This window comes from Oncorhynchus masou, chromosome 9 (genome assembly GCF_036934945.1).
Source record: "Oncorhynchus masou masou isolate Uvic2021 chromosome 9, UVic_Omas_1.1, whole genome shotgun sequence".
NCBI lineage: Eukaryota > Metazoa > Chordata > Actinopteri > Salmoniformes > Salmonidae > Oncorhynchus > Oncorhynchus masou.
The window spans coordinates 48,303,915-48,330,086 of NC_088220.1; the positions used below are offsets into that span (position 1 = coordinate 48,303,915).

The following is a 26,172-nucleotide window of genomic DNA, read 5'->3' on the forward strand; positions in this document are numbered from 1 at the left end:
GTGTTTAGAGGCTTGACCAGTGCTGGACAGGATTTGACTGGGAAGACTAAAAACAATCACACTACACAGTTAGACAAAAGATCTAATGAGTTAGTCCAAGCAAGGAGTAAAATCAATGATGTGTAATGTGATTGTGTATGTAATTGACTCTACATACAGTAATGAGAGAAAATTGATAGGGGTACTCAGAGGGCTTGGAGAGGAAACGCTCAATGTGCCAGTGGATGAGTGGACACATGAGACGTGGCTTCAGTTCATGTCAGGAGAAAGTTGTCACTGTGGTAGTGGAGTGGAGTGGAGTAGTTATCACCTCTGGCTACCATGGGGCGGCAGGGTAACCTAGTGGTTAGAGAGTTGGACTAGTAACCGAAAGGTTGCAAGTTCAAATCCCTGAGCTGACAAGGTACAAATCTGTCGTTCTGCCCCTGAACAGGCAGTTAACCCACTGTTCCTAGGCCGTCATTGAAAATAAGAATTTGTTCTTCTTAACTGACTTGCCTAGTTAAATAAAGGTTAAATAAAGGTAAAATAAAATAAATAAAAAATCAGGGAACAAGAGGGGACTTCGCTGTAAATACAAATAGCAGATACATTCCATTGCAGCTGCACCATCGTAGGTTTGGACAACGAGTTTCTCTATGAACTTAAACTCAGACATCTCAAAATTCATCAAGTCAAACAGACTGTATCTCGCCCACTTGACACATCAAAGTAGCCCAAGAAATATTCCTGAATAAAGCCCTGATCATCCACATACCTGACAACTGCACACTGACTTTCCTTCTGGGACCTGGAGTTTTTCCTTATATGTTAACCTAACTAGGAAAACTCTGGACCCTATAAGGTATTGACAGTGATTCATTTGAGGGTTATGATGGGACCTGTTTTTCCTAATCAGGTCACATGGTTAAAAAAAATACAAAATAAACTCCTGAAAAAAGTCCTGGAGGATGAAACCCCTGTCAAACTAAAGTTACCTTATATTCCCTAACAATATAATGGTGCGATAGTGAGTCAAGTGAGCTCATAGTGCCAATTCTGGCTCACTCATGTTCACTTGTTCTGTCTCCCCCGCTCACTCTCCTCCCTCCTTCTGCTTCGGTCTGTCTCTCCCTCTGCCAACTCTGTGTGGTTACCTCCACCCTCGCTCGCACTCCTTTCTGTCTCCCTCTTTCACATGTTCCTTTCCTGCTCCTTCTCACCCCCCCCCCTCTCCTTTTTCTCCCTCAGCTCCTGAGGAAGAGGCACATAGGGAACGACATCGTCACAATCATCTTCCAGGAGCCGGGAGCGCTGCCCTTTACCCCTCAGAACATCCGCTCCCACTTCCAGCACGTGTTCGTCATCGTCCGCGTGCACAACCCCTGCTCTGACGGCACTTGCTACAGGTAGGGGGGACATGCACCAACTCTCACCATGGCATCCATTATGCTGCTGTTATTGGTGGGTTTGTTGATGTTTTTTTTTTTTTTTTACTCCTCTCTCCTCAGTGTGGCTGTGACGCGCATGAAGGATGTGCCTCCCTTCGGCCCGCCCATCCCCAGCGGGGTGACATTCCGTGACCCTGAAGCCTTCCGCAACTTCCTCTTGGCCAAGGTGATCAATGCAGAGAGCGCCGCGCACAAGTCCGAGAAGTTCCACACCATGGCCACGCGCACGCGACAGGAGTACCTTAGAGACTTAGCTGAGAACTGTGTGAGCAGTACGCCGCTCGACTCCGCGGGCAAACTCAACAACCTCATCTCGCTGGCGTCGAAGAAGAGAGAGCGGGCGCGGGCGAGGGAGGGGGCCGAGTTGGGAGCGGCCGGGGCGGTGGCGTGGAGGGTGCTGGCCCAGGATTTCAGTGGCGGCGGGACGGAGATCTCCTGCGCTCTGGGCGTGTCTGCAGAGTACATCCTCCTGGCAGACTGCAACACCAAGGAAGTGGTGTTCAACTGCTTCTGCGTCGACGTGATCGGCTGGACGCCGGAGAGGCTGGCGCTGAAGATCTTCTACGGGAGAGGAGACCACATCGCCGTCCGAGTCCCCGAGGGCTTTGCTCAGGACATCAGGGAGGTGGTGCAGAGGTTAAAGGTGAGCGGGCAGAGGTCATAGAGCAGGGGAAGGTTTACCACATGTATGGTGGTGTAAGAGGCACCGGGGTAGGGAAGAGTTCAACTGGATTTTTTTTCTAGAAGAAATAGCCTGGGTACCACTTCCCTACATTGTTGCGTAAGACAATTAAGAGTTTGCTTAAGCAGACAGACAGCCACCAAGGCTAAGGTGACCGTGATTCTTGCCAAGGGGCGATTCAAAACTGATTCTGAAACAAAAATCCATGTTTGGCTCTTTTGTGTTATTATGTATTTAATGATGCATTTAAAACCACCCGTCATTTTGAAGCCTTTTTATTTGCTTAAAGCTCCTAGGCTCTCCTCCCTCCCTCTCTCCCCAGGCGCTGACGGTGGGCTGTGAGACGGTAGATATGACTCTGAGGAGGAACGGCCTGGGACAGCTGGGGTTCCACGTCAGGCTGGATGGCACCGTGGCTGAGGTACTTTTCCATTCCTTCAAAAAATATATTTCTGTGAAGTCATGTCAAATCCATAAAAATTAATTGTGAATTTATATTACTAATATATTTATATATATATATTTTTACCTGCTTTAGGTGGAGGAGTACGGCTTTGCCTGGCAGGCGGGGCTGAGGCAGGGCAGCCGGTTGGTGGAGATCTGCAAGGTTGCCGCGGTAACCCTGACACACGAGCAGATGATCGACCTACTGAGGACGTCGGTCACCGTTAAAGTGGTGATCATACCGCCCTACGAGGAGGGAGGGCCCCGCAGGTCAGTGTGTTTGTGCCCATGTGTTTGAGTGTGTGTGCGTTTTGAGTGTCTGTGTGTGAATATGAATGTGTTTGTGTCAAAGCATCATCCTGCCTCCGAAGGATGTGTTGCAGAGAGAGGAGAGTCGCAACACCAACAGAGCTGAGATATGCTGGCCAGACGTCTCTGTTCTGTGGAGAGTTTTGAGTGGGAGTGTGTGAAAGAGAGGCGAGAGGCACATGGTCTGAACATGTGTGAATTCCTGGACGTGGTGAAAGAGGAGAGGGAAAGAAAGAGACGGATAGAACGAAGTAACAATCAATGGAATGAGTACACAATTTCCTTTCAAGCTTTCTTATTCCCCTTCTCGCTGTCTGCCTCTATTGCCTGTGTTTTTCAGTTTCCTCTCACTCTTTATCTCTCTTGCTATCTCCCCTTCCCCCATCTCTTTTTGTTTTGTTGGCTCCGTTCCTCTCAACCTTTCATCTGAGTATGGGCCTTGAGTATAGTGGGATAATGAGGCTCTATTAAATAGTGTGGGGTTGAATGTTACTGAGATGAATACGCACTGACTACACACAGTGGGACTAGTCTCTACTCGATATATAGCCCAGCTTGGGTGTGTCCCGAATGGCACCCTTTCCCCTATTTAGTGCAAATACTTTCAAATAGGGCCCATAGGGCTCTGGTTAAAAGTGGTGCACTATATAGGGAATAGGGTGCCATTTTGGACCCCCCTCCCCCTCCGAGTGTGCTGCTCCGTAGTCAGGGTCACATGGAGCAGGATGTCTGTTCTTGATTGAGTTGGGGTTTGCTAAATACAGTAATTGTGCTGCCGGGGCTGTGTGATGGCACAGTGGTTGGACTTCTTTAAGGCAGTTTAATTGCATGACTTAAACCCATTTGATACACATACATACACACACACACACACTTGCACGCACACACACACGCTCACTCTACACACACTACATAATTAGTCTTGTATTTCACTCTTTCTGTTCCGCCCTCTCTTTTTCATCTCACCCCCCCCATCTCTCTCTATCACGCTCGTTTTCTATAGTGTGCCAGGAAAACAGATTGCATGAGATTAAGGCCTGGAATCTGCGGGAAAATAAATAAATATATAGAGGCGATGAATGAATAACCGCATGCTCTGTTTGAATGAAGAGGGTAGTAGAGGAGGGAGGAGGGAGAGAGAGACAGTGTGTGTACAGTAGGGCAGCGGCGTAGAGGAGCTTGGATGGGAAGACGTGTCTGAACACCTCTCAGGTGGGAGAAGCCAAGTGGGTGGGAGAGAGAAAAGAGAACTGCCTTCACTTCTTCCTCTTTCTCTCCCCTCCCGGTGTGCGCTGTGGACAGGAGAGCGATATAGAGATGCAGTAGCGAGAGAGGGTGTGTGTTTGCTCATGGAATGTGTGTGTGTGTGTGAGAGAGAGCTCCAGCTGTCAGGCCGGCCATTGCGATGGAGCGGTCTCTGGAAGTGGGCACCGGTGTTTTCTATCTCTAAGGTTGGTGCTCTGGTGTGTGTGCACCGTACGTGTTCTTATCGAGTGTGTGTGTGTTGTTTTGTGACTTGACATTGGCAGTTATATTTGTGTGGGATCAAGTTTTTTTTCCCTTACAAGGTTGGTTAGTACACTCGCTGGTATGTGTTTGAGAGTGATCAAGAGACCACCATATGCCCATCATTCTACCCATACAGTGTCTCCTGGTATCTTTCATACAGACCGTGCATGTGATGTTGCAATGTCCCCTCTGTGTGTGTGCTCTGTTTACTTTAGCCTGTAGTGGTGTGTGTTATGTTGTTTTCTGAAGCAGTCTTGGGCTTAGTGTGGCCAGGCCCGTGTGATTGAGCTTAACCCAGGTCAAATAATAGGGGAGAGATCACACACAGAGACACGGACAGGACAATCTGCCCCTGTCCAGCTCTTCTCCTCTCCTTGTCCGCTACCTAGGCTATATTCATATTTTCTTTCCCTTTCTCCACTTCTCATCCCTTTCCCATGTCCTCTAATTTGTTCATGTATCATGTCCCTTTCTTGCCTTCTCTATATCTGCCTTCTTTTTTTCTTTATTTTCTCCTCTCTTCCCTTCCCCCGCCATCCTCTCCTCATCTATATTTTCCCTCGTCTGTCCCTCCTCTCACCCCCCCACACCCCTCCCCGTTGTAGCGATGTATGATGTCTGTGGCGGTGTGGTGCCTCTTTAACCTGTCGTGCCGTTCCGGGTTAAAGAGGGATCTATATCGCTCTCTCTTGAGTCGAAAAGGAGACCAACACCCCACTGAAACTGATATTACGTAATTGAGGGTGTTCCTTTGAATTTGCCCCAAAAATTTAATGTGCACTTCATTGTATTATTGGTAGTGCAGTGACTCATAATGTCAAGATTGTGACTGTTTAGGGGAAGTTGAAGAAAAGCCCGTTATCGCACTAATAAAAGTCTTTAACTGGAGTGGTCTAGCCTGAAACGACCATTTCCACACGCCTTGCGCGTCTATAAACTGGATGCAAGGTGACACATCTAGGCCACATACACTGGAATAAAAGGCTGACCGAGAGAATCTTTATGAGATTAGCGGTTTATCTTACCGTGCTTCTGTCCAGCGACAACTGGCTGACTGAGAGGTCAGGTCATGGCTTCTATCTGTACATACGCTCGTAGAAACGCACACACTTGACCCGGGGCCTTACAGTAGGGGATGGAGTCCTGATGGAGTCCTGAAGAAGCTCATTAGTGTGTGTGTGTGTGTGTGTGTGTGTGTGTGTGTGTGTGTGTGTGTGTGTGTGTGCGCGCGCTGTTGGAGGAGGATGTTAAAGGGAATATGCTGACGGAGACGGCGTGCGTTCGTGGTTGCGTCTGTGTGTGTGTGTGGTTGCGTGTGTGGTGTGTGCGTAGCCACTGACATGTTGTAGGCAGCTATGACATTTCTAGTTGTTATCTGGTGTTTGTGTGTAATCTGTGTGGACGGTGTAGCCTTGCACTACCACTGACTCTCCATTCCCCCTCTCTGTCTGTAGGGGCTGCACAGAGGAGTATGAGATGAAGACAATGGAGCAGAAGCCAGAGCCTGAGCCTGTGGCAGCAGGGTACCGGCCCTCCCCTCGCCCTCCCGATTGGCGCTGGGACAGCACCGCCGGCCCTCCTGGCCTGCATAGCGCCCCCACCCCTCAGCGCTGGACCCCTATGGGCCCCCCACCACCCCAACCACGCTCACACAAGGCCATGGTCATGCCCGTCCCATACAGGGAGCCCCAGCACCTCTCCAACAAAAGGTGCGACACTGACGTGCGTGTGTGTGTGTGTGATTTGTTTGCCTTGTGCGTAGACACTGGTGTCATTGCCTTTGTTTGCGCCAGTGTCTTGAGGGGCTTGTCCTATGCTCATGGCCTGGTGTGATTCTCATAAATGCTCCGACATTGAGGTTATCCTTATAAAAAAACAAAACGTAAAGCATCGCTGTAGGTGGAGAACATATAAGTGATTTCACACGAAACCAGAATAAAAAATACCATGATTTTGGGGATTTGTACAAAATGGAACCCATAGCATGGTTATTGTGGGGGAAGAATTGTTTACATATATTTTACATTTGTAACTAATAATTTGGCATAATTGAGAAATAATTTATCAAAGCTGGCATTTTTATGATATTTTGACCTTACCCAGGCCTCCTTTAAGACTCCGTAATGTTTCATCTGTAGGTGCTACAGGGCAAAAATGTGTCATATGAAGCTTTACCGCTTGCTCTGTAATATATTTTCTTTACAACAATATATACAGTACCAGTCAAAAGTTTGGACACACCTACCCATTCAAAAAAATATATATATATTTTTTGATTCTTCAAAGTAGCCGTGATGACAGCTTTGGCATTTTCTCAACCAGTTTCACCTGGAATGCAATCTTGAAGGAGTTCTCACATATGCTGAGCACTTGTTGGCTTCTTTTCCTTCACTCTGCGGTCCAACTCATCCCAAACCATCTCAATTGGGTTGAGGTCGGAGGATTGGGGAGGCCAGGTCATCTGATGCAGCACTCAATCGCTCTCCTCCTTGGTCAAATAGCACTTACACTGCCTAGATGCGTGTTGGGTCATTGTCCACAAATAATAGTCCCACTAAGCTTAAACCAGATGGGATGGTGTATCGCTGTGGTAGCCATGCTGGTTAAGTGTGCCTTGAATTCTAAATAAATCACAGACATTGTCACCAGCAAAGCACCATCACACCTCCTCCTCCATGCTTCACGGTGGGAACCACATATGCCGAGATCATCTGTTCACCTACTCCGCGTCTCACAAAGACACGGCAGTTGGTTCCAAAAATCTCCAAATTTGGAGTCATCAGACCAAAGGTCAGATTTCCACCTGTCTAATGTCCATTGCTTCTCGGCCGAAGCAAATCTCTTGTTATTGGTGTCCTTTAGTAGTGGTTTCTTTGCAGCAACCATGAAGGCCTGATTCACACAGTCTCCTCTGGACAGTTGATTTTGAGATGTGTCTTTTACTTGAACTCTGTGAAGCATTTATTTGGGCTGCAATTTCTGAGGCTGGTAACTAATGAACTTATCCTCTGCAGCAGAGGTAGCTCTGGGTTTTCCTTTCTTGTGGCAGTTCTCATGAGAGCCAGTTTCCTCATAGCGCTTGATGGGTTTTGCAAATGCACTTGTTGAAACTTTCAAAGTTTGAAATTTGACTGACCATGTCTTAAAGTAATGATGGACTGTCGTTTCTCTTTGCTTATTTGAGCTGATCTTGCCATAATATGGACTTGGTATTTTGCCAAATAGGGCTTTCTTCTCTATACCACCCCTACCTTGTCACAACACAACTGATTGGCTCAAACGCATTAAAAAGGAAAGAAATTCCACAAATTAACGTTTAACAAGGCACACCTGTTAATTGAAATGCATTCCAGGTGACTACCTCATGAAGCTGGTTGAGAGAACATTTTTTTATTTTATTTTTTACCTTTATTTAACTAGGCAAGTCAGTTAAGAACAAATTCTTATTTTCAATGACGGCCTAGGAACAGTGGGTTAACTGCCTGTTCAGGGAGTTGTACCTTGTCAGCTCGGGGGTTTGAACTTGCAACCTTCTGGTTTCTAGTCCAACACTCTAACCACTAGGCTACCCTGCCTAGTGTGCAAAACTGTCATCAAGGCAAAGGGTGGCTACTTGTTTAACACTTTTTTTTTTAGTTATAACATGATTCTTCCATATGTGTTATTTCATAGATGACTTCACTATTATTCTACAATGTAGAAAATAGTTAAACGTAAAGAAAAACCCTTAAATGAGGAGGTGTGTCCAAACTTTTGTCTGGTACTGTATTTTGCTGTGTGACTCTGGGTTTTATTTTGGGAGCACTGTGCAACTATGAAAGAAATCTTCCAGATAATAATTGTTGGAACAAGGCTTCACTTTACTGTTGTTTCCCCTAGAGAAACAATTAAGTACGGATTCGTTAGCATCACGGTTGCACCGTTACTAAAGCAAAAGTGGCTCGCTTCCAGTCCAACCAGGTCAAAGGATCTGACCCGTATTACTGGCCCAACATAAAAAAAAAAATCATCCTATAAAGGATCGCCCGGGGATATAAAGGATCGCCCGGGACCGCACTTTACATTCATAAACCATGTCGTGGGCCATTCTAAAACTACTCGCTCATCGACATTGTTAAACCATTTTGCACCTTGTTCAGTCGTGTTACCTCGTTGGCTAGCTAGCTAACAACCTGGTAATCTTTACACCCAAACATTTGGGTGCACAGAAAGAAAGGAAGAGGGATTTCACATGACTGGGAGTACAGATATGCATATGTTGGTCACAGATACCTTAAAAAACAAAGTAGGGGCGTCCAGTCTGTGTCTGGTGTGACCATTTGCCTCATGCAGCGCGACAAATCTCTTTCGCATAGAGTTGATCAGGCTGTTGATTGTGGCCTGTGGAAAGTTGCCCCACTCCTCTTCAATGGCTGTGCGAAGTTGCTGGATATTGGCGGGAACCGGAACATGCTGTCGTAGACGTCGATCCAGAGCATTCCAAACATGCTCAATGGGTGACATGTCTGAGTATGCGGGCCGTGGAAGAACTGGGACATTTTCAGCTTCCAGGAATTCTGTACAGATTCTTGCGACATGGGGCCGTGCATTATCATGCTGAAACATAAGGAGATGGCAGCGGATGAATGGCACGACAATGGGTCTCAGGATCTCGTCAGGGTATCTCTGTGCATTGAAATTGCCATCGCTAAAATGCAGTTGTTTTCAAGGTCTGTAGCTTATGCCTGCCCATTACATAGTGCCCCATGGGGGGGGGGGATTATGTTCAGAATGTTGATATCAGCTAACCGTTCGCCCATACAAATCAAATCAAATTGTATTAGTCACATGCACCGAATACAACAGGTGAAGACATTACAGTGAAATTGCTTACTTATGAGCCCCTAACCAACAATGCAGTTACAAAAAAAAAATAAGGATAAGAATAAGAAATAAAAGTAACAAGTAATTAAAGAGCAGCAGTAAAATAACAATAGCGAGACTATATACAGGGGGGTACCGGTACAGAGTCAATGTGCGGGGGCACCAGTTAGTTGAGGTAATATGTACATGTAGGTAGAGTTATTAAAGTGACTATGCATAGATAACAACAGAGAGTAGCAGTGGTGTAAAAGAGGGGGGATGCAAGTAGTCTGGGTAGCCCTTTGGTTAGATGTTCAGGAGTCTAATGGCTTGGGGGTAGAAGCTGTTTAGAAGCCTCTTGGACCAAGACTTGGCGCTCCGGTACCGCATGCCGTGCGGCAGCAGAGAGAACGGTCTATGACTGGGGTGGCTGGAGTCTTCCTCTGACACCGCCCGGTATAGAGGTCCTGGATAACAGGGAGCTTGGTTCAGTGATGTACTGGGCCGATCGCAAGTACCCTCTGTAGTGCCTTGCGGTCGGAGGCCGAGCAGTTGCCATACCAGGCAGTGATGCAACTCGATTGGTGCAGCTGTAGAACCTTTTGAGGATCTGAGGACCCATGCCAAATCTTTTCAGTCTCCTGAGGGGGGATAGGCTTTGTCGTGCCTTCTTCACGACTGTCTTGGTGTGTTTGAACCATGTTAGTTTGTTGGTGATGTGGACACCAAGGAACTTGAAGCTCTCAACCTGCTCCACTGCAGCCCCATCGATGACAATGGGGACGTGCTTGGTCCTATTCTTCCTGTAGTCCACAATTATATCTACAATCGACTCCATGCACGCTGTCTGCCTTCTGCCTGGTACAGTTGAAACCGAGATTCACCCATGAAGAGCACACTTCTCTAGCATGCTGAAGGTGAGAATTTGACCACGGAAGTCAGTTAGGACGCCGAACGGCAGTCAGGTTTGTGCAGAATTTCTTCGGTTGTGCAAACCCCAAGTTTCATCAGCTGTCTGGCTGTCTGGTCTCAGACGATCCCGCAGGTGAAGAAACCAGATGTGGAGGTCCTGGGCTGGCATGGTAACACGTGGTCTGCGATCGTGTCAGCTGGATGTACTGCCAGAATCTCTAAAATGACGTTAGAGGCAGTTTATGGTAGAGAAATGAACATTAAATTCTCTGGAAACCGCTCTGGTGGACATTCCAGCAGTCAGCATGCCAATTGCACGCTGCCTCAAAACTTGAGAAATCTGTGGCATTGTGTGACAAAGCTACATATTTTAGTGGCCTTTTTGGGGGGAGGTCCCCCCAGCACAAGGTGCACCTGTGTAATGAGCTTGCTGTTTAATCGGCTTCTTGATATGCCACACCTGTCAGGTGGATGGATTATCTTGGCAAAGGAGAAATTCTCACTAACAGGGAGAATTTGTGCCATTTTTTGGGGGGGTTGAGAAATAAGCTTTTCGTGCGTATGGAAAATGTCTGGGGTGTTTTATTTCAGCTCATGAAACATGGGACCAACGCTTTACATGTTGCGTTTTATATTTTTGTTCAGTATAGAAACCTACTATTCCACACAAATGATTTTGTAATTTTCATGACAAGTATTCGTATCAACATTTTATCTTTAATAATACATGATTGTATTTATAGTGTTACATTTTCGTTTCTAGGTCACTACCTCGACCCAATATAGGCTGTTTCTCAATCAGTTTTGAAAAAAATCTTATTTTCTAGTGCTACTAAATTTCATTTAGTGCTCCTAACGTTTTGAAGTTGGGAGCACCAGTGCTACCAATACATTATTTATTTTTTTACATTTAGAGCCCTGCCTTAGAGTATATTATGCTCAACAGTATACTGAAAAATGTCTTCTACTTTCATTCATTAATGTAAATGTGTTTATTGAAATCAATTTCGTACTCTTTACAGTGGACATAGTAAAGCTTCGTATGACACCGAATTTAGCTTTGTAGCACTTAGATGAAACTTTAGGGAGTAATTAAGGAGGTCTGGGTAAGGCAAAATGTCATAAACATGCCAGCTTTGATCAAATATTTCTCAATTATACTTTTAGATACACTATATTTACAAAACTATGTGGACGCCCCTTCAAATTAGTGGATTCGGCAACATGGCACACAGCCATGCAATCTCCATAGACAAATATTGTCAGTAGAAGGGCCTAACTGAAGAGCTCAGTGACTTTCAACGTGGCACCGTAATAGGAGGCCACCTTTCCAACAGGTCAGTTTGTCACATTTCTGCTCTGCTAGAGCTTCCCCGGTCAACTGTAAGTGCTGTTGTGAAGTGGAAACGTCTAGGAGCAACAACGCAAAAGCGGTAGGCCACACAGGCTCACAGAACAAGACCTCCGAGTGCTTAAGCGCATAAAAATAGTCTATCCTCGGCTGCAACACTCGTGCCGAGTTCCAAACTTCCTCTGGAAGCAGCGTCATCACAATAACTGTTTCCTTGGCCGAGCAGCTGCACACAAGCCTAAGATCACCATGCGCAATGCCAAGCGTCAGCTGGAGTGGTGTAAAGCTCACCGCCATTGGACTCAGTGGAATTGCGTTCTCTGGAGTGATGAATCACACTTCACCATGTGGCAGTTCGATGGACAAATCTGGGTTTGGTAAACACCATCGGAACACTAACTGCCCCAATGCATAGTGCCAACTGTAAAGTTTGGTGGATAAGTTATAATGGTCTGTGGCTGTTTTTCATGGTTCAGGCTAGGCCTCTTGGTTCCAGTGAAGGGAAATCTTAACGCTACAGCATACAATGACATTCGAGACGATTCTGTGCTTCGAACTTTGTGGCAACAGTTTGGGGAAGGCCCTTTCCTGTTTCAGCATGTCAATGCCCCCGTGCACAGAGCTTGGTCTATACAGAAATGGTTTGACGAGATTGGTGTGGAAGAACTTGACTGGCATGCACAGAGCCCTGACCTCAACCCCATCGAACACCTTTGGGATGAATTGGAACGCCGACTGCGAGTCAGGCCTAATCGCCCAACATCCGTGCCTGACCTCACTAATGCTCTTGTGGCTGAATGGAAGCAAGTCCCTGCAGAAATGTTCCAACATTTAGTGGAAAACTTTCCCAGAAGAGTGGAGGCTGTTATAGCCGCAAAAGGGGGACCAACTCCATGATTTGGGAATATGATTTTCTAAGAGCAGGTGTCCACATACTTTTGGTGGATCAGGATCAGGTCCTCTCTATCCATATAACCATATAAATAATGATCTAAAAGTTAAGACTGATCATAGATCAGCACTCATACTCTATGACGCTTTACTAATATACTGACTTTAAACTCCGCTGTCCCCTCTGCAGGCCGGTGAGTTTCCCTGAGAACCACTACTGCCTGTCGCCAGCAGGGGGCGACAGAGTGCTGCCCTACAGGAACCCCTCAGCCAGCTTCTCCTCCCCCTCTGGACTGGGGGGCATGATGGCCCTGGGGGGCCCCGTACTCAGCGGGACCTTCATACGCTACAAACCCTCACCTGACAGGTCAGTCAACAGAGTCTGTGTGTGATGTTCATTGTCTTTGTATGTGTGTATCTCTCGTGTTGTCTCTGACTGGCTCTGTGGTTGTCTCTGTTTGTGTGCATTGAGCTATCATTGAGGTCTCCATTTGTTTGTATTGGAGAAGGATGTCACTCCTTCCTGTTCCCTGGCATTTCCTTTGCATGATACTTGGCAGGCTTTTGGCGGTTGTTGCTAGGAGTGGTAGCTAACATGCTGCAGACCTTCGACTGATTTGACTGTCGAGCTTCTGTCAGTGAGGCCTGTACGAACACACTCTTGGATTAAGACTCCATTGTGTAGTTTTACCTGTGTGTTTGGTGATTATTACATCCTGCCCAACCAGAGAAACATGTTTGAAATAAGCGCCACCATGGAACATAGCAAAAACAGAATCTGGGAAATGCTCTTAAACATATCTGTGTGTGTTAGGGCTGTCCCCGGGGGGGCGGGGATATATTGGTCGACCGAGAATCGTCTGCCCGATTGGTCAAAACTTTAAAACGTGTATTTTTTCATATATAGACACACCCTATGTGTTTGAATAATTTCAACTATATGCACTGAGCTTGTCTGATGCTTTAACCCCTCTAGGGTTTTTTAAAAACTATCTGAGCGGTAGATTTTGGCTTGTTTTTTTTTTACTTGGAATGTGATCTTGACTCAAAGGTTGGTGACCATTGTTTTCGAGTGATGGACTGTACCATCCCTATGGCCTCCGCAATGGATCAGTCCACTGAGACAGGCGCAGATCAGACCGGTGTTTTGTGCACCATTGTGATTTGCGACTGCTCGACGAGAGAAATCTCTGTGGACAAACATCCTTACGACCACACAATGGACCGGTCGACTAAATGGAGTCAGCCCGTGTTTGTGTACCTTTTTTGTTGTTGTCTGCCTAAATCTGAGTCTGTGTAACCTGAGTGTGAGTTAGGGTTGGGCAGTATGGCCAAAATATCATATCCCAATATTTTTAACCAGGCTTGTGTGGTATACCATATAAACCTCCCCCCACATTTTTTTCCCCTTAATAACTTATATTGAGCCAGTCACATGGTATGTTTGTTTACGAAGAGCACCGTGTAGAAAACATGTCGATCTTCAGTTGAGAAGCACAAGAGTGGTGATCAAGTTCCACTTGAAATTAACCACTAATGTTTGCCATCTATAAATATCTAAATATCCAAATACATTTTCTCCAGTTCAGGGCTCCAGCTATGCTTTTGGTTTGCTAATTTGCTAGCTACAAAGTTAAGGGGCTAGCTTGCAATATCAAATACATTTTCTCCAGTTCAGGGCTCCAGCTATGCTTTTGGTTTGCTAATTTGCTAGCTACAAAGTTAAGGGGCTAGCTTGCAATATCAAGCTTCTTGGTTGCAGCACAGACAATCCATCCCCTTCTGGATCAAGTGTGAGTAGCCTTTTGAGAAAGTTCTACAACTTTATGACCTGGGTTGTCTGTCCTTGCATTTAGCATATGTTCGCTAGTAATTTGTTAGCATTTGTTAGCATGTAAAAAATATTTGCAGGAGGATAGGGAGAGAAGGCTCAAGTAGCAAACGGAGTCAACTAAAAAAACAGAAACTGACTTTTTACATTTAACAAACACCGTTGTAGAATGTAAAGTAAAAACCCAAACCAGTTCATGCATCAAAACTGGTATATAGTACGGTATTACGCCCAGTCCGTGTGTGTGTGTGTGTGTGTGTGTGTAACCTCCCTGTTCCTCTTATATCTGTATAGGTACGGTTCAGCCCAGCGCCCCCTGCTGGCCTACGAACCTCATCTCAGTCTGGACATCACCTCGAGTGGAGAGTCCTCCTCGGGCTTCACTAGCCAGGACAGCACTATGGAGCGCTGCAAGCCAGGTACACAAACACATATGTAGACAAACATACAGAACGCACACACACATATATCTATTCATAAAAAATACTTTAAGTGGCTAGCTTGCTTTGGCCTAACAAGTAATTTTTCCAACATTTGTTTATTGACAGAATTCCAGTGGGTCAGAGGTTTACACACACTAAGTTGACTGTGCCTTTAAACAGCTTGGAAAATTCCAGAAAATTATGTAATGGCTTTAGAAGCTTCTGATAGCATCTGACATCATTTGAGTCAATTGGAGGTGTACCTGTGGATGTATTTCGAGGCCTACCTTCAAACTCAGTGCCTCTTTGCTTGACATCATGGGAAAACCAAAAGAAATCAGTCAAGACCACAGAAAAAAAATTGTAGACCTCCACAAGTCTGGTTCATCCTTGGGAGCAATTTCCAAACGCCTGAAGGTACCACGTTCATCTGTACAAACAATAGTACGCAAGTATAAACACCATGGGACCACGAATCTGTCATACCGCTCAGGAAGGAGACGCGTTCTGTCTCCTAGAGATGAACGTACTTTGGTGCGAAAAGTGCAAATCAATCCCAGAACAACAGCAAAGGACCTTGTGAAGATGCTGGAGGAAACAGGTATCTGTTATCTATATCCACAGTAAAACAAGTCCTATATCGACATATCCTGAAAGGCCGCTCAGCAAGGAAAAAGCCACTGCTCCAAAACCGCCATAAAAAGGAGGCTTGGAAGCCGAAGAACACCATCCCAACCGTGAAGCACGGGGGTGGCAGCATCATGTTGTGGGGTTGCTTTGCTGCAGGAGGGACTCGTGCACTTCACAAAATAGACGGCATCATGAGGGAGGAAAATGATGTGGATATATTGAAGCAATATGTCAAGACATCAGTCAGGAAGTTAAAGCTTGGTCGCAAATGGGTCTTCCAAATGGACAATGACCCCAAGCATACTTCCAAAGTTGTGGCAAAATGGCTTAAGGACAACAAAGTCAAGGTATTGGGAGTGGCCATCACAAAGCCCTGATCTCAATCCTATAGAACATTTGTGGGCAAAACTGAAAAAGTGTGTGCGAGCAATGAGTCCTACAAATCTGACTCAGTTACACCTGCTCTGTCAGGAGGAATGGGCCAAAATTCACCCAACTTATTGTGGGAAGCTTGTGGAAGGTTACCGAAAAGTTTGACTCAAGTTAAACAATTTCAAGGCAAGGCTACCAAATACTAATTGAATGTATGTAAACTTCTAACCCACTGGGAATGTGATGAAAGAAATAAAAGCTGAAATAAATCATTCTCTCCACTGTTATTCTGACATTTCACATTCTTAAAATAAAGTGGTGATCCTAACTGACCCAAGACCGGGAATTTTTACTAGGATTAAATGTCAGGAATTATGAAAAACTGAGTTTAAATGTATATGTAAACCCCCGACTTCAACTGTACATATCCATCCATACACACACACAGAAATAGAGAGTCAGGATTAAAGAGAGTCAATTGGAGAGGGTCCAAATCGAACTGAGTTAGACATCAGAAAAGAGGCTTAAATACGGACTACCCCAATACAGTGACACACACACACACACACACACACACACACACACACACACAATGAACACGTAAAACATAACGCTGGCCTACATACCACACCTGTCACTACATTAAACCTTTGATGCGTAATGGTGTGTGTGTTCTCTGCCCAGAGCCCCTATGGCATGTCCCAGCGTCATCGTCTCGGGGGCCAGGAGGAGGAGGGCAGAGGAGACCCACCCGACAGGACGTCCCAGGGAAAGACTCCCCCAACAGACACTCAAAGGTCAGATATAACTGTCCTCTTTTTTTTTAGAGAGAGAGAGAGATTTTATGCCAGTTGCTTTTCTGTGTATCTACCATCTCTTTCTCTCACCTCATCCCCCTCTCTGTAGGGTGAGACCCAGTACTCCAGCCACTCCAGCAGTAACACTCTCTCCAGTAACGCGTCCAGCAGCCACAGTGACGAGCGCTGGTTCGACGGGGCCGGGGGGGAGAGGGGAGGCCCGGGGGTATCCGGGGCTTGCCTAGGCGACCTGGCTGAACCTGACCCCGACCCCCTCAGTAAGGGCGGCTCCAGCGACAGCGGCATCGATGCCCCCACCCTCTACAACACCAAGCCCGGTGGTCGCCACGGAAACCAGTCCAGCCAATCACAGAAGCCCCTGCACTGTTCAGCAACCTATAATAGCGGGCTGCAGGACGTCTCTGGGGTGAGGGGCAACGGAGTCGAGGGGCGGAGACTAGAGTCGTCACCTGTATTACCTGCCAATCAGACAAAAGGATACCGCACGCGTACCTTCCCTCCTCCTGGATCCAACGTGGAGAAGCCAGACTCATTTAAACCCAGGTACAAGAGAGACACACTGCTTATACACTCCAACGCAGTTTAGCTTTTAGTAGTGGTAAGAGAGTGGAAGTGGGTAGGACAAAGAACGGTATATTTTGTCCACACAGGCATCCAACCCCTCATACGGAATGTACCGAAACACATCAGTGTGTAATCCTTATGGGGGTCATGTATGGGCCAGATGTGCCACCCTTGCCCTACATACACATAGGCCAACATATTTAGAGTTCAGCTACTCTTAGAGGGAGATTAAAGGATTAGGGGTTTAGACCCCCAGTTCTATCACTCCAGTCCCCCAGTTTATATCCAGTCACTTCAGGGGAACAGGACAGCACACTGGCACTCTGACACACAGAGGCACCCATCACACAGTGGGACACAATAAATAACGTATAGGTATGTAGTCTAAACTGTGGTACAGGAGCTTAGGAAATGGGGATAGAGACGTGTGAGTGTTAAGATGGATGGGTGGAGGTGTTGAGTGACAGTGGGTTGGATGGACATTTTGTAGATGAGTGGTTGCTTGAGTGATTGGGTGGATGGTTTGCTGGATGTATGTCCAGAGAAAGCCATGATAGCTGGTCAGGGATATTCACAGATGTTGCTGCTGGTTTGTTGGTTAAAGTGGCTTTTGGTGGAAATGGGTCAGGAGAAAAAGGGGATTTGAGAGGTGAATTCCACCTGCAGCTGTTCTGCATGACGTGTGGTTTGTTGTGTCAGTTATGTATCCCACCCTGAATGGATCCATCAACTCAAGCATATCTCTAAACCTGTGCATCATGTATATTGACTTTGTTATGCATGTAGACGGCTAGATAGATCGGTTTATGGATTTGAGCATGTGTTTCTCTGTACCGTGCGTCTGTGTGTCGTCACAGGTCCTGCTATACACCCCAGGGTTACAAGACCCCTGCAGCAGAGAAATCACGGCCGGTCCGAGCCGCCACAGTCACGCCTAACTCTGCTCTACTCAGCTCCACCCCTCTGTCCAGCTCCGCCCCCAAGGCCTTATACAGCAAGAGCAGACTGGGCGCCTGGCAACCAGACGACAATGCCCCCTCTCGTTCAAACACACCCACTACCTACAGCTCTGACAGTAACAGCAGCAAGAAGTGAGTGAGTGAGTGAGTGAGTGAGTGAGTGAGTGAGTGAGTGAGTGAGTGAGTGAGTGAGTGAGTGAGTGAGTGAGTGAATACACTACCATTCAAAAGTTTAGGGTTGTTTTTGTCCATTTAAAATAACATCAAATTTATTAGAAATACAGTGTAGACATTGTTAATGTTGTAAATGACTGTTGTAGCTGGAAACAGCTGATTTAAAAATAAAAGGAAGATCTACATAGACGTACGGAGGTCAATTATCAGCAACCATCACTCCTGTGTTCCAATGGCACGTTGTGTTAGCTAATCCAAGTTTATCATTTTAAAAGGCTAATTGATCATTAGAAAACCCTTTTGCAATTATGTTAGCACAGCTGAAAACTGTTGTACTGCTTAAAGAAGCAATACAACTGCCCTTCTTTAGATTAGTTGTGTATGTGCAGCATCAGCATTTGTGGGTTTGATTAAAGGCTCAAAATGGCCAGAAACAAAGAACTTTCTGCTGAATCTAGTCAGTCTCTTCTTGTTCTGAGAAATGACGGCTATTCCATGCGAGAAATTTCCAAGAAACTGAAGATCTCATACAATGCTGTGCACTACTCCCTTCACAGAACAGCGCAAACTGGCTCTAACCAGAATAGAAGGAGGAGTGGGAGGCCCCGGTGCACAACTGAGCAAGAGGACAAGTACATTAGAGTGTCTAGTTTGAGAAAGAGACACCTCACAAGTCCTCAACTGGCAGCTTCATTAAATAGTACACGCAAAACACCAGTCTCAATGTCAACAGCGAAGAGGTGACTCCGGGATGCTGGCCTTCTAGGCAAGAGCATGGAATAGCCTTAATTTGTCAGAACAAGAATAGACTGACGAGATACAGAAGTGCTTTGTTTCTGGTGTGTGTGTGTGTGTGTGTGTGTGTGTGTGTGTGTGCATTGAGATGCACTGGTCTACCGTGGCACTACCAACACAAAAGCCAAGCATCACGCCACTATGTTAAGCCATGCTCAATGGGACAAGTTGTGTTACTGTATTTAACCTACATTATATTCCTGTTGTGTGTGTTCAGACAGGTGGACGTGAATTCTAAGAACGTGTTCGGACAGCCCCGTCTTCGAGCATCGCTAAGGGACCTGCGGTCTCCACGGAGATCCCACAAGAGCACCGTCGAGGACGACCTGAAGAAACTCATCATCATGGACAACCCTGGAGAGATGCCACAAAGGGACACGGTGAGGGACACGCACAGTACACACAAACCCAGTACATACAGAACCAGTCAAAAGTTTGGACACACCTACTTATTCAAGGGTTTTTCTTTATTTTTACTATTTTCTACATTGTTGTATAATAGTGAAGACATCAAAACTATGAAATAACACATATGGAATCATGTAGTAACCAACATTTTATATTTTATATTCTTCAAAGTAGCTACCCTTTGCCGTGATGACAGATTTGCACACTCTTGGCATTTTCTCAACCAGCTTCATGAGGAACAGTCTTAATGGAGTTCCCATGTATGCTGAGCACTTGTTGGCTGCTTTTCCTTCACTCTGCGGTCCAACTCACCCCAAACCATCTCAATTGGGTTGATGTCGAGTGTTTGTGGTGACCAGGTCATCTGATGCAGCACTGCATCACTCTCCTTCTTGGTCAAATAGCCCTTACACAGCCTGGAGGTGTGTTGGGTCATTGTCCTGTTGAAAAACAAATGATAGTCACATTAAGTGCAAACCAGATGGGATGGTGTATCGCTGCAGAATGCTGTGGTAGCCATGATGGTTTAGTGTGCCTTGTATTCTAAGTAAATCACTGACAGTCACCAGCAAAGCACCATCACACCTCCTCCTCCATGCTTCACGGTGGGAACCACACATGCGGAGATCATCCGTTCACCTACTTTGCGTCTCACAAAGACACGGCTGTTGGAACCAAAAATCTCAAATTTGGACTCATCAGACCAAGGGACGGATTTCCACCGGTCTAATGTCCATTGCTCGTGTCTCTTGCCCCAAGCAAGTCTCTTCTTCTTATTGGTGTCCTTTAGTAGTGGTTTCTTTGCAGCAATTTGACCATGAAGGCCTGATTCACGCATTCTCCTCTGAACAGTTGATGTTGAGATGTGTCTGTTACTTGAACTCTGTGAAGCATTTATTTGGGCTGCAATTTCTGAGGCTGATAACTCTAATGAACTTATCCCCTGCAGCAGAGGTAGCTCTGGATCTTCCATTCCTGTGGCGGGCCTCATGAGAGACACTTTCATCATAGCGCTTGATGGTTTTTGCGACTGCACTTGAAGAAACTTCTGTTCTTGAAATTTTCCGGATTGACTGACCTTCTTCATGTCTTAAAGTAATGATGGACTGTCGTTTGTTTTTGCTTATTTGAGCTGTTCTTGCCATAATATGGACTTGGTATTTTACCAATAGGGCTATATTCTGTATACCACCCATACCTTGTCTGATTGGCTCAAACACATTAAGAAGAAAAGAAATTCCACAAATTAACTTTTAACAAGGCACACCTGATAATTGAAATGCATTCCAGGTGAAGCTGGTTGAGAGAATGCCAATAGTGTGCAAAGCTGTCAAGGCAAAGGGTGGCTACTTTGAAGAACCTCAAATATTACATATTTTGATTTGTTTAACACTTTTTTGGTTACTACATGATTCCATATGTGTTATTTAATAGTTTTGATGTGTTTCAGTGTGTAGAATACATTTAGAAAATAGTAAAATAAAGAAAAACCCTTGAATGAATAGGTGTGTCCAAACTTTTGATCGGTACTGTCCATACACATATACACCCAAACACATACACAACACACTATTTTACACATACACACCCAAACTTGCTCACCCACAAACGTACTATCCCACGACTAACTTCCCTCCCTTCTCTTTTCAGTCTCCCCGACACACTCTTCAGCGCACGTTCTCCGACGAGTCTCTGTGCAGCGGGCGCAGGGATGCCAGCTATGCCAACTCTGCCCCCCTGTTTGACCAGGGCACTCCCAGCGACCTGCTGTTCACCTGCACCCTGCCCACCCGGCGCCATGCACACTCTGCCAACCACATGCCCAACAAGAAGGGTGAGTGGGGCCACAGCTTGATGTCATTACCTTCTCACTTCATTGTATCCGTACATAATGATGGTTTATCAAGAAGCAAAGTTTATCACGTGACGTCATCATGAATGCTAAGACTGCTTAACTTGCCCCCCCTCCTGCCTGGCCAGTCCCTCTGTCTGCGTCGGAGCTGTCTCTGACAGAGGTGAGGGATAAGGTTCCCCCCCTGAGGAGGCTGGACCCGGGGCTCATGCCCCTGCCTGACACTGCCTGTGGCCTGGAGTGGGCCAGTCTGGTCAACGCTGCCAAGGCCTACGAGGGTGAGTGTGAGTATTCTGTGTGTGTTCAGATATTTGCGAGAGACATTTTGTTTGTGTATACATGCAGAGAGAGAGAGAGAGAGAGAGAGAGAGAGAGTCTCACCTCAGTTCCTGACACCTGGCTCCCTCTGGTCTCCTGCCATCACAAAGCTTCTCACAGCAGCTCCAGCAGGCACAAACACATACGGCCCCTATTGACACATGATCCTGGGCCTCAATTACTGCCCTAGCCCAGCTAAGCTGCTCCTGGCTGGGCTTGATTGTGTGAAATGTTCCTGGAGACCTTGTGAAGATAGACAAAAATCAGCATTTGTAGATTGGTAGCTGATTGTGAATGGGGAAATGCAGCATTGTAACAGTGTGTCTCTGTGTGTTTTTTACAGTGCAAAGGGCAGTGTCGCTCTTCTCGCTCAGTGAGCCTCAAGTTGGGGTTCCAGACATGCGGCCGATCAAGAGTCCAATCCAATTCCAAACACCTCAGACTCCACGCACTACCCCCACCTTCGGCGGGTAAGTCTCTGAGACACACACACACACTTCGCATGAATTCACAAATATTCACACACACGACACCAACTCAAACACCCAAGATTCACGGACAAGCTCAAACAATCACAATCCACAGACACTGCTACGGACGCACAATCTTAAGTTCACGGCAGTCACAGCCGATTAGGAACGTTTCGTCTGTTTGACCCTGAGACTCCAAATCCTAAACCCGAAATGTGAGTGTATAAAAGCACGGCCTACTCTTGGATTTCCCCATTTCCCTTTGGTCAGGTCAAGCTCACATGTAGGAACCACCATCCTGTAGTTAGCTGTGGTAGTTACACATGGATCAAACCAGTTACCAAGGGATCTCTGAACACCTTCTGTCGTGAACAAACAGTGTAGTGTTTGAGTTACAGCAGTCCGGCCGGTCAGCTTGTGCTGTCCCAGGGCATAACTACAACCTATCACTGAAACGGCCTCTTGTTTCCCGAACTAACCTACTGCGTCGTACGGTCCTGATGAACTCTGTTGTTCTGTTGAACACACACCTTGTTAAACCTGTCTGCCCTACCTGCTACCTAAACCCAGGTGACACTGTTGAGTTAAATGTCTTTGTGTGTTTTCAGGGATGAGGTACCCAACGCCCTCTCGGGGCGACTGTACAGCCTAGAGGTGATGCTGAAGCAGCTCAACACTGACCTGGAGAAGGTACCGTTTACACCAGAAGGACATTTAGTCTCAATGCTAATTTATATGGCTGTACCTCTGACACAGGTAAGAACTGAAACTGATAATAAATAAACTCTTCCGTCCCTTTCTCTCTCTCTCTCTCCCCCACCTCCCCCTCCCTCTCTGTCCCTCAGGAGAAGAAGGACAAAGTGCACCTGTTGGCTGAGATGGCTAACCTGCGGCAGAATAACCAGCGGCTGCAGGAAGAGAGCCACTCGGCCAGCGAGCAGCTTCGCAAGTTCAGCATGCTCTTCACCGACACCCCGCAGAGGAAGTGAGCTCACACCGGACACAGGAAGTGACCTCGAAGAGGGCGTGCAAAAGCTTTCGCAAAGAGGACGTGTGACCTAAGCCGGGGGGGGTGTGTTAGGATTACCCTGATTTATTGGAAACTCTGCCACAGTGAGTTTCTTGATTGGGGAATAGATTTGTCAGTGCGTCTGGTTTGGTATGTGGAATACATGGGCAGTAGAAAAAACCCCGAATGCGAGTAAGTTAATGTGTAACATTATGTACAAGAAAATGTGTAAAATGTGTAACCCCCCCCCACATTCTTACGTTCTATCCTCCATCTGCTGCTTCTGTCACATTCCAACCACACTATCTCCCTCCGTGGGGTGGTAGGGGAGAAGAGGAGCACTTACCCCTCCACCACTCTGACCTGCTTTTGGGGAGAGGGACCTGCCGTTACGCCGCCAACCTCTCTGTGGTGCACCTCCTACCCCAGAATCCCTGCCTCGCTCTGGGCTGGACGGACACAGGGGCTACAGAGAACCAATGGATCCCCGTTGGCTCATCTGAAACCGAATTGCCTAGACAGAAGAGCCTGCAAGTAGACACGCCTATTTTTCTTAAACTCCCAACACCACACAAGCCGTCTCCCTCAGGCTGTGCACCCAGAGGAAATCCTTCTCTGTCCCTGCTTGTAGGTTTTTATTTTTTGTAACTGAGGTCTTATACACTCCTGCGTCAGAGCAGAGCCAATAAAGAGGAGAGCTTTTATTGAACTGTAGAACACAAAGATCGCACGGCGAGGCCTAATACTGTTCCTGAAGCGAATCAGCCAAAAAAAAAGGACTCCAACTCCCAGAATGCTCTGGGAGACGTGTGTTATAAAAGAAATGGTACTGTACTTTTGCCTGTGTGATTCAACATATAGCTTGAACACATGTCTATTGTACTGATATAACTGACTTAATGAGGTGTGTAACTCGTGAAGGTGTGTAGGGTACAGCAAATACTCCCACAATGCATTAATCGCACAAAATGGAGAGCTCTGGCGATGTTATTTTTTACCCTTCGTTGAGTGTGTGATAGGCTGACACAGGGCATTTCAGTTACGAGCAAGCTATAATATGACAAGGTACGCCAGTGATATGAGACGAGCCTTCTCGTTCCGTTTATGAAACAGAATATAGTGTCATAAACTCAACGATAGTATCTCAATGTCCATTTTTGGTTAACAATCCATTTGAAAGGTATTTACAAATATCCAAGCAGTATGTTTTACAATTTGTAGAATGACCATATTTCGTGGTTTTTGTTTTGGGTACCAGCTGCGGGTACACAACTGTGTGCATTTAGAAAAGACTCGTAGAAATGATCTCTTAAACACTGTAGCCGTGCGTGTGTACGTGTGTGTGTGTGTGTGTGTGTGTGTGTGTGTGTGTGTGTGCTAGAATGAAGGGGTATTATACATTAATTTAGCTAACAGACAGTCCTAGTGTCTGCAGAATCAAACTCAACAATTTATACACAACTGTGAGACCTTGCTAAATGACGTAAAACGGAAGTAACGTAGCTTGGGGTGGTGGGTCTGTGTGAAACTTCTGGCCATTTTGTAAAAATGTCCATCTGACAGGAATACAGTAAAAATAAATCAACACAAATACACTATATTGGTTATATTCTTTACAGAAAGCATTTTTCTTACAGCTTTGTGTCTTTGTGTCCGTTGTATGTTATGAATGTGGGATAAATGGAGGGGAGCGTGGAGCTGGCAAAACCAACGGTGGAGGTTCCAATTCTCGTTTGGGCCACATCCCTTCCCAAAAATGATAAAAGGGTCCTCCTGAAGGAGCATATTGCTATTTTCGTTCCAGTAAACGTTAGCCCCGAGCACAGTTAAGTTCCCTTTCATCACAGACCCCCCTTTTCAGGAACCTTCTGCCCTGCCGCGACTGGAATCCTTTCTTACCCTCACTACTCTCAGGACCTTTCAGACACCCCCTTTAAGAACTGTACTATCTATTGTTTTACGTGCGGGCGTGTACCTGAACGGTGTCAACCCTTTTGTGACTGGATCAGTGGACATTCACACGCATGTGGCATACAAACATACAAAACACACTACTCAACACTGCCCCCCCCCCGCCACTCTTTCAAAAACATCTGTACATTGTTGAGAGACATTACGTTTCGATAAGAGCAACATGTATACAGACATCTCTGTCTCCGTTTCTCTTCATCTCACCATCTCTGGTATTTGCTCATCACTGCCACATCCACAGACGCTGTTGTAGTCTGCCTCCCTGTGTCCTGTGAGCTGCCCATCCTCCTCCAGCCAGTTAAATCATCTCGTCTTGGGCGAAACCAAGAGCAACTGAAACAACCCTACACACTCATGTTATCACTGAAGCTCAGCAAATGTGCTGTGATGTTGTTATCTTCAATGTCTTAATCTTAATTTTGTTTATTTGTGTGTGTGTGTGTGTGTGGAGGGGTACGGGTGTTTTTAGGATTTAGTTTTGATATATTTGATTTTAAGCAAACTGCAGTTATACATGTTGAACATAGCTCGGTGCATCGATGTTGCACGTGCACAAATCAGAAATGGTAATACCGAAACTTGATAAATTGATCAATTATATGATTTTTTTTTTTTTTAATGTTTTAATATTTGTATAATTTATTTTTGGCCACTTTTGCAACCTGAAAAAGACAAAATAGTGAAATGAAGAGGGCACCGTGTTTTTTATTTCTATGTATTGCTGTTTGACTTTTAAATCTTTGTTCAAGGCTGATTTCTATGATGCTGTATTGTTTTTCTGTGTTGGTGCGTTCTGCATGAGGCAATGGGGGTTCTTTATGCATCGACGAAAACTTACGGTTGAACGTTGTTTTTCTGGGGGATGTTGTATCAATGACTGTACATTTAAAAGTGTAAATTGTTTTCATTGTTTTATAAGAACATATATAAAAAAATCTTTCATAATGATGGAATCATTTTTTATCTTTCCTGGCAATGGTATTTAACTTATTTGATCACCATTAACAGGTTGTGGGTCTGCTCGAGTTGCTGGCATGTGACCTGGGGCATACAATGTATCGACTGAATCCTCAAATGAAACACTGAATGGAACTAAATGGAACAGGAATGCGAGTGGATAGAAGGGACAACAATGTGGTGCGTGCTACGTCATCGGCTGACAGATTGCTATAACGTGGACACTGAACAAAAATAAGCGCCACATGCAAC

At 45.9% G+C, this 26,172-nt stretch overlaps 1 protein-coding gene across 2 annotated transcripts in view; it reads left to right on the top strand.

Annotated features, from left to right (window-relative positions):
- The window catches only part of LOC135546090 (signal-induced proliferation-associated 1-like protein 3), a 98,430-nt gene extending 72,528 nt beyond the window's left edge, over positions 1 to 25,902 (top strand). Inside the window, exons 8-23 of one of the 2 annotated variants that reach the window (XM_064974235.1) lie at positions 1,231 to 1,388; positions 1,491 to 2,073; positions 2,435 to 2,533; positions 2,651 to 2,826; positions 5,829 to 6,083; positions 12,561 to 12,737; positions 14,496 to 14,620; positions 16,310 to 16,422; positions 16,532 to 16,986; positions 17,865 to 18,098; positions 19,153 to 19,315; positions 20,994 to 21,177; positions 21,324 to 21,479; positions 21,857 to 21,983; positions 22,592 to 22,673; positions 22,829 to 25,902. In XM_064974235.1, the coding sequence (XP_064830307.1) occupies positions 1,231 to 1,388; positions 1,491 to 2,073; positions 2,435 to 2,533; positions 2,651 to 2,826; positions 5,829 to 6,083; positions 12,561 to 12,737; positions 14,496 to 14,620; positions 16,310 to 16,422; positions 16,532 to 16,986; positions 17,865 to 18,098; positions 19,153 to 19,315; positions 20,994 to 21,177; positions 21,324 to 21,479; positions 21,857 to 21,983; positions 22,592 to 22,673; positions 22,829 to 22,972 (3,231 nt within the window). In that variant the 3' untranslated portion in view covers positions 22,973 to 25,902. The remainder of the gene's footprint in view (positions 1 to 1,230; positions 1,389 to 1,490; positions 2,074 to 2,434; positions 2,534 to 2,650; positions 2,827 to 5,828; positions 6,084 to 12,560; positions 12,738 to 14,495; positions 14,621 to 16,309; positions 16,423 to 16,531; positions 16,987 to 17,864; positions 18,099 to 19,152; positions 19,316 to 20,993; positions 21,178 to 21,323; positions 21,480 to 21,856; positions 21,984 to 22,591; positions 22,674 to 22,828) is intronic. The other variant, XM_064974236.1, reaches the window with a different exon arrangement.
- The last annotated feature ends 270 nt before the right edge of the window (positions 25,903 to 26,172 follow it).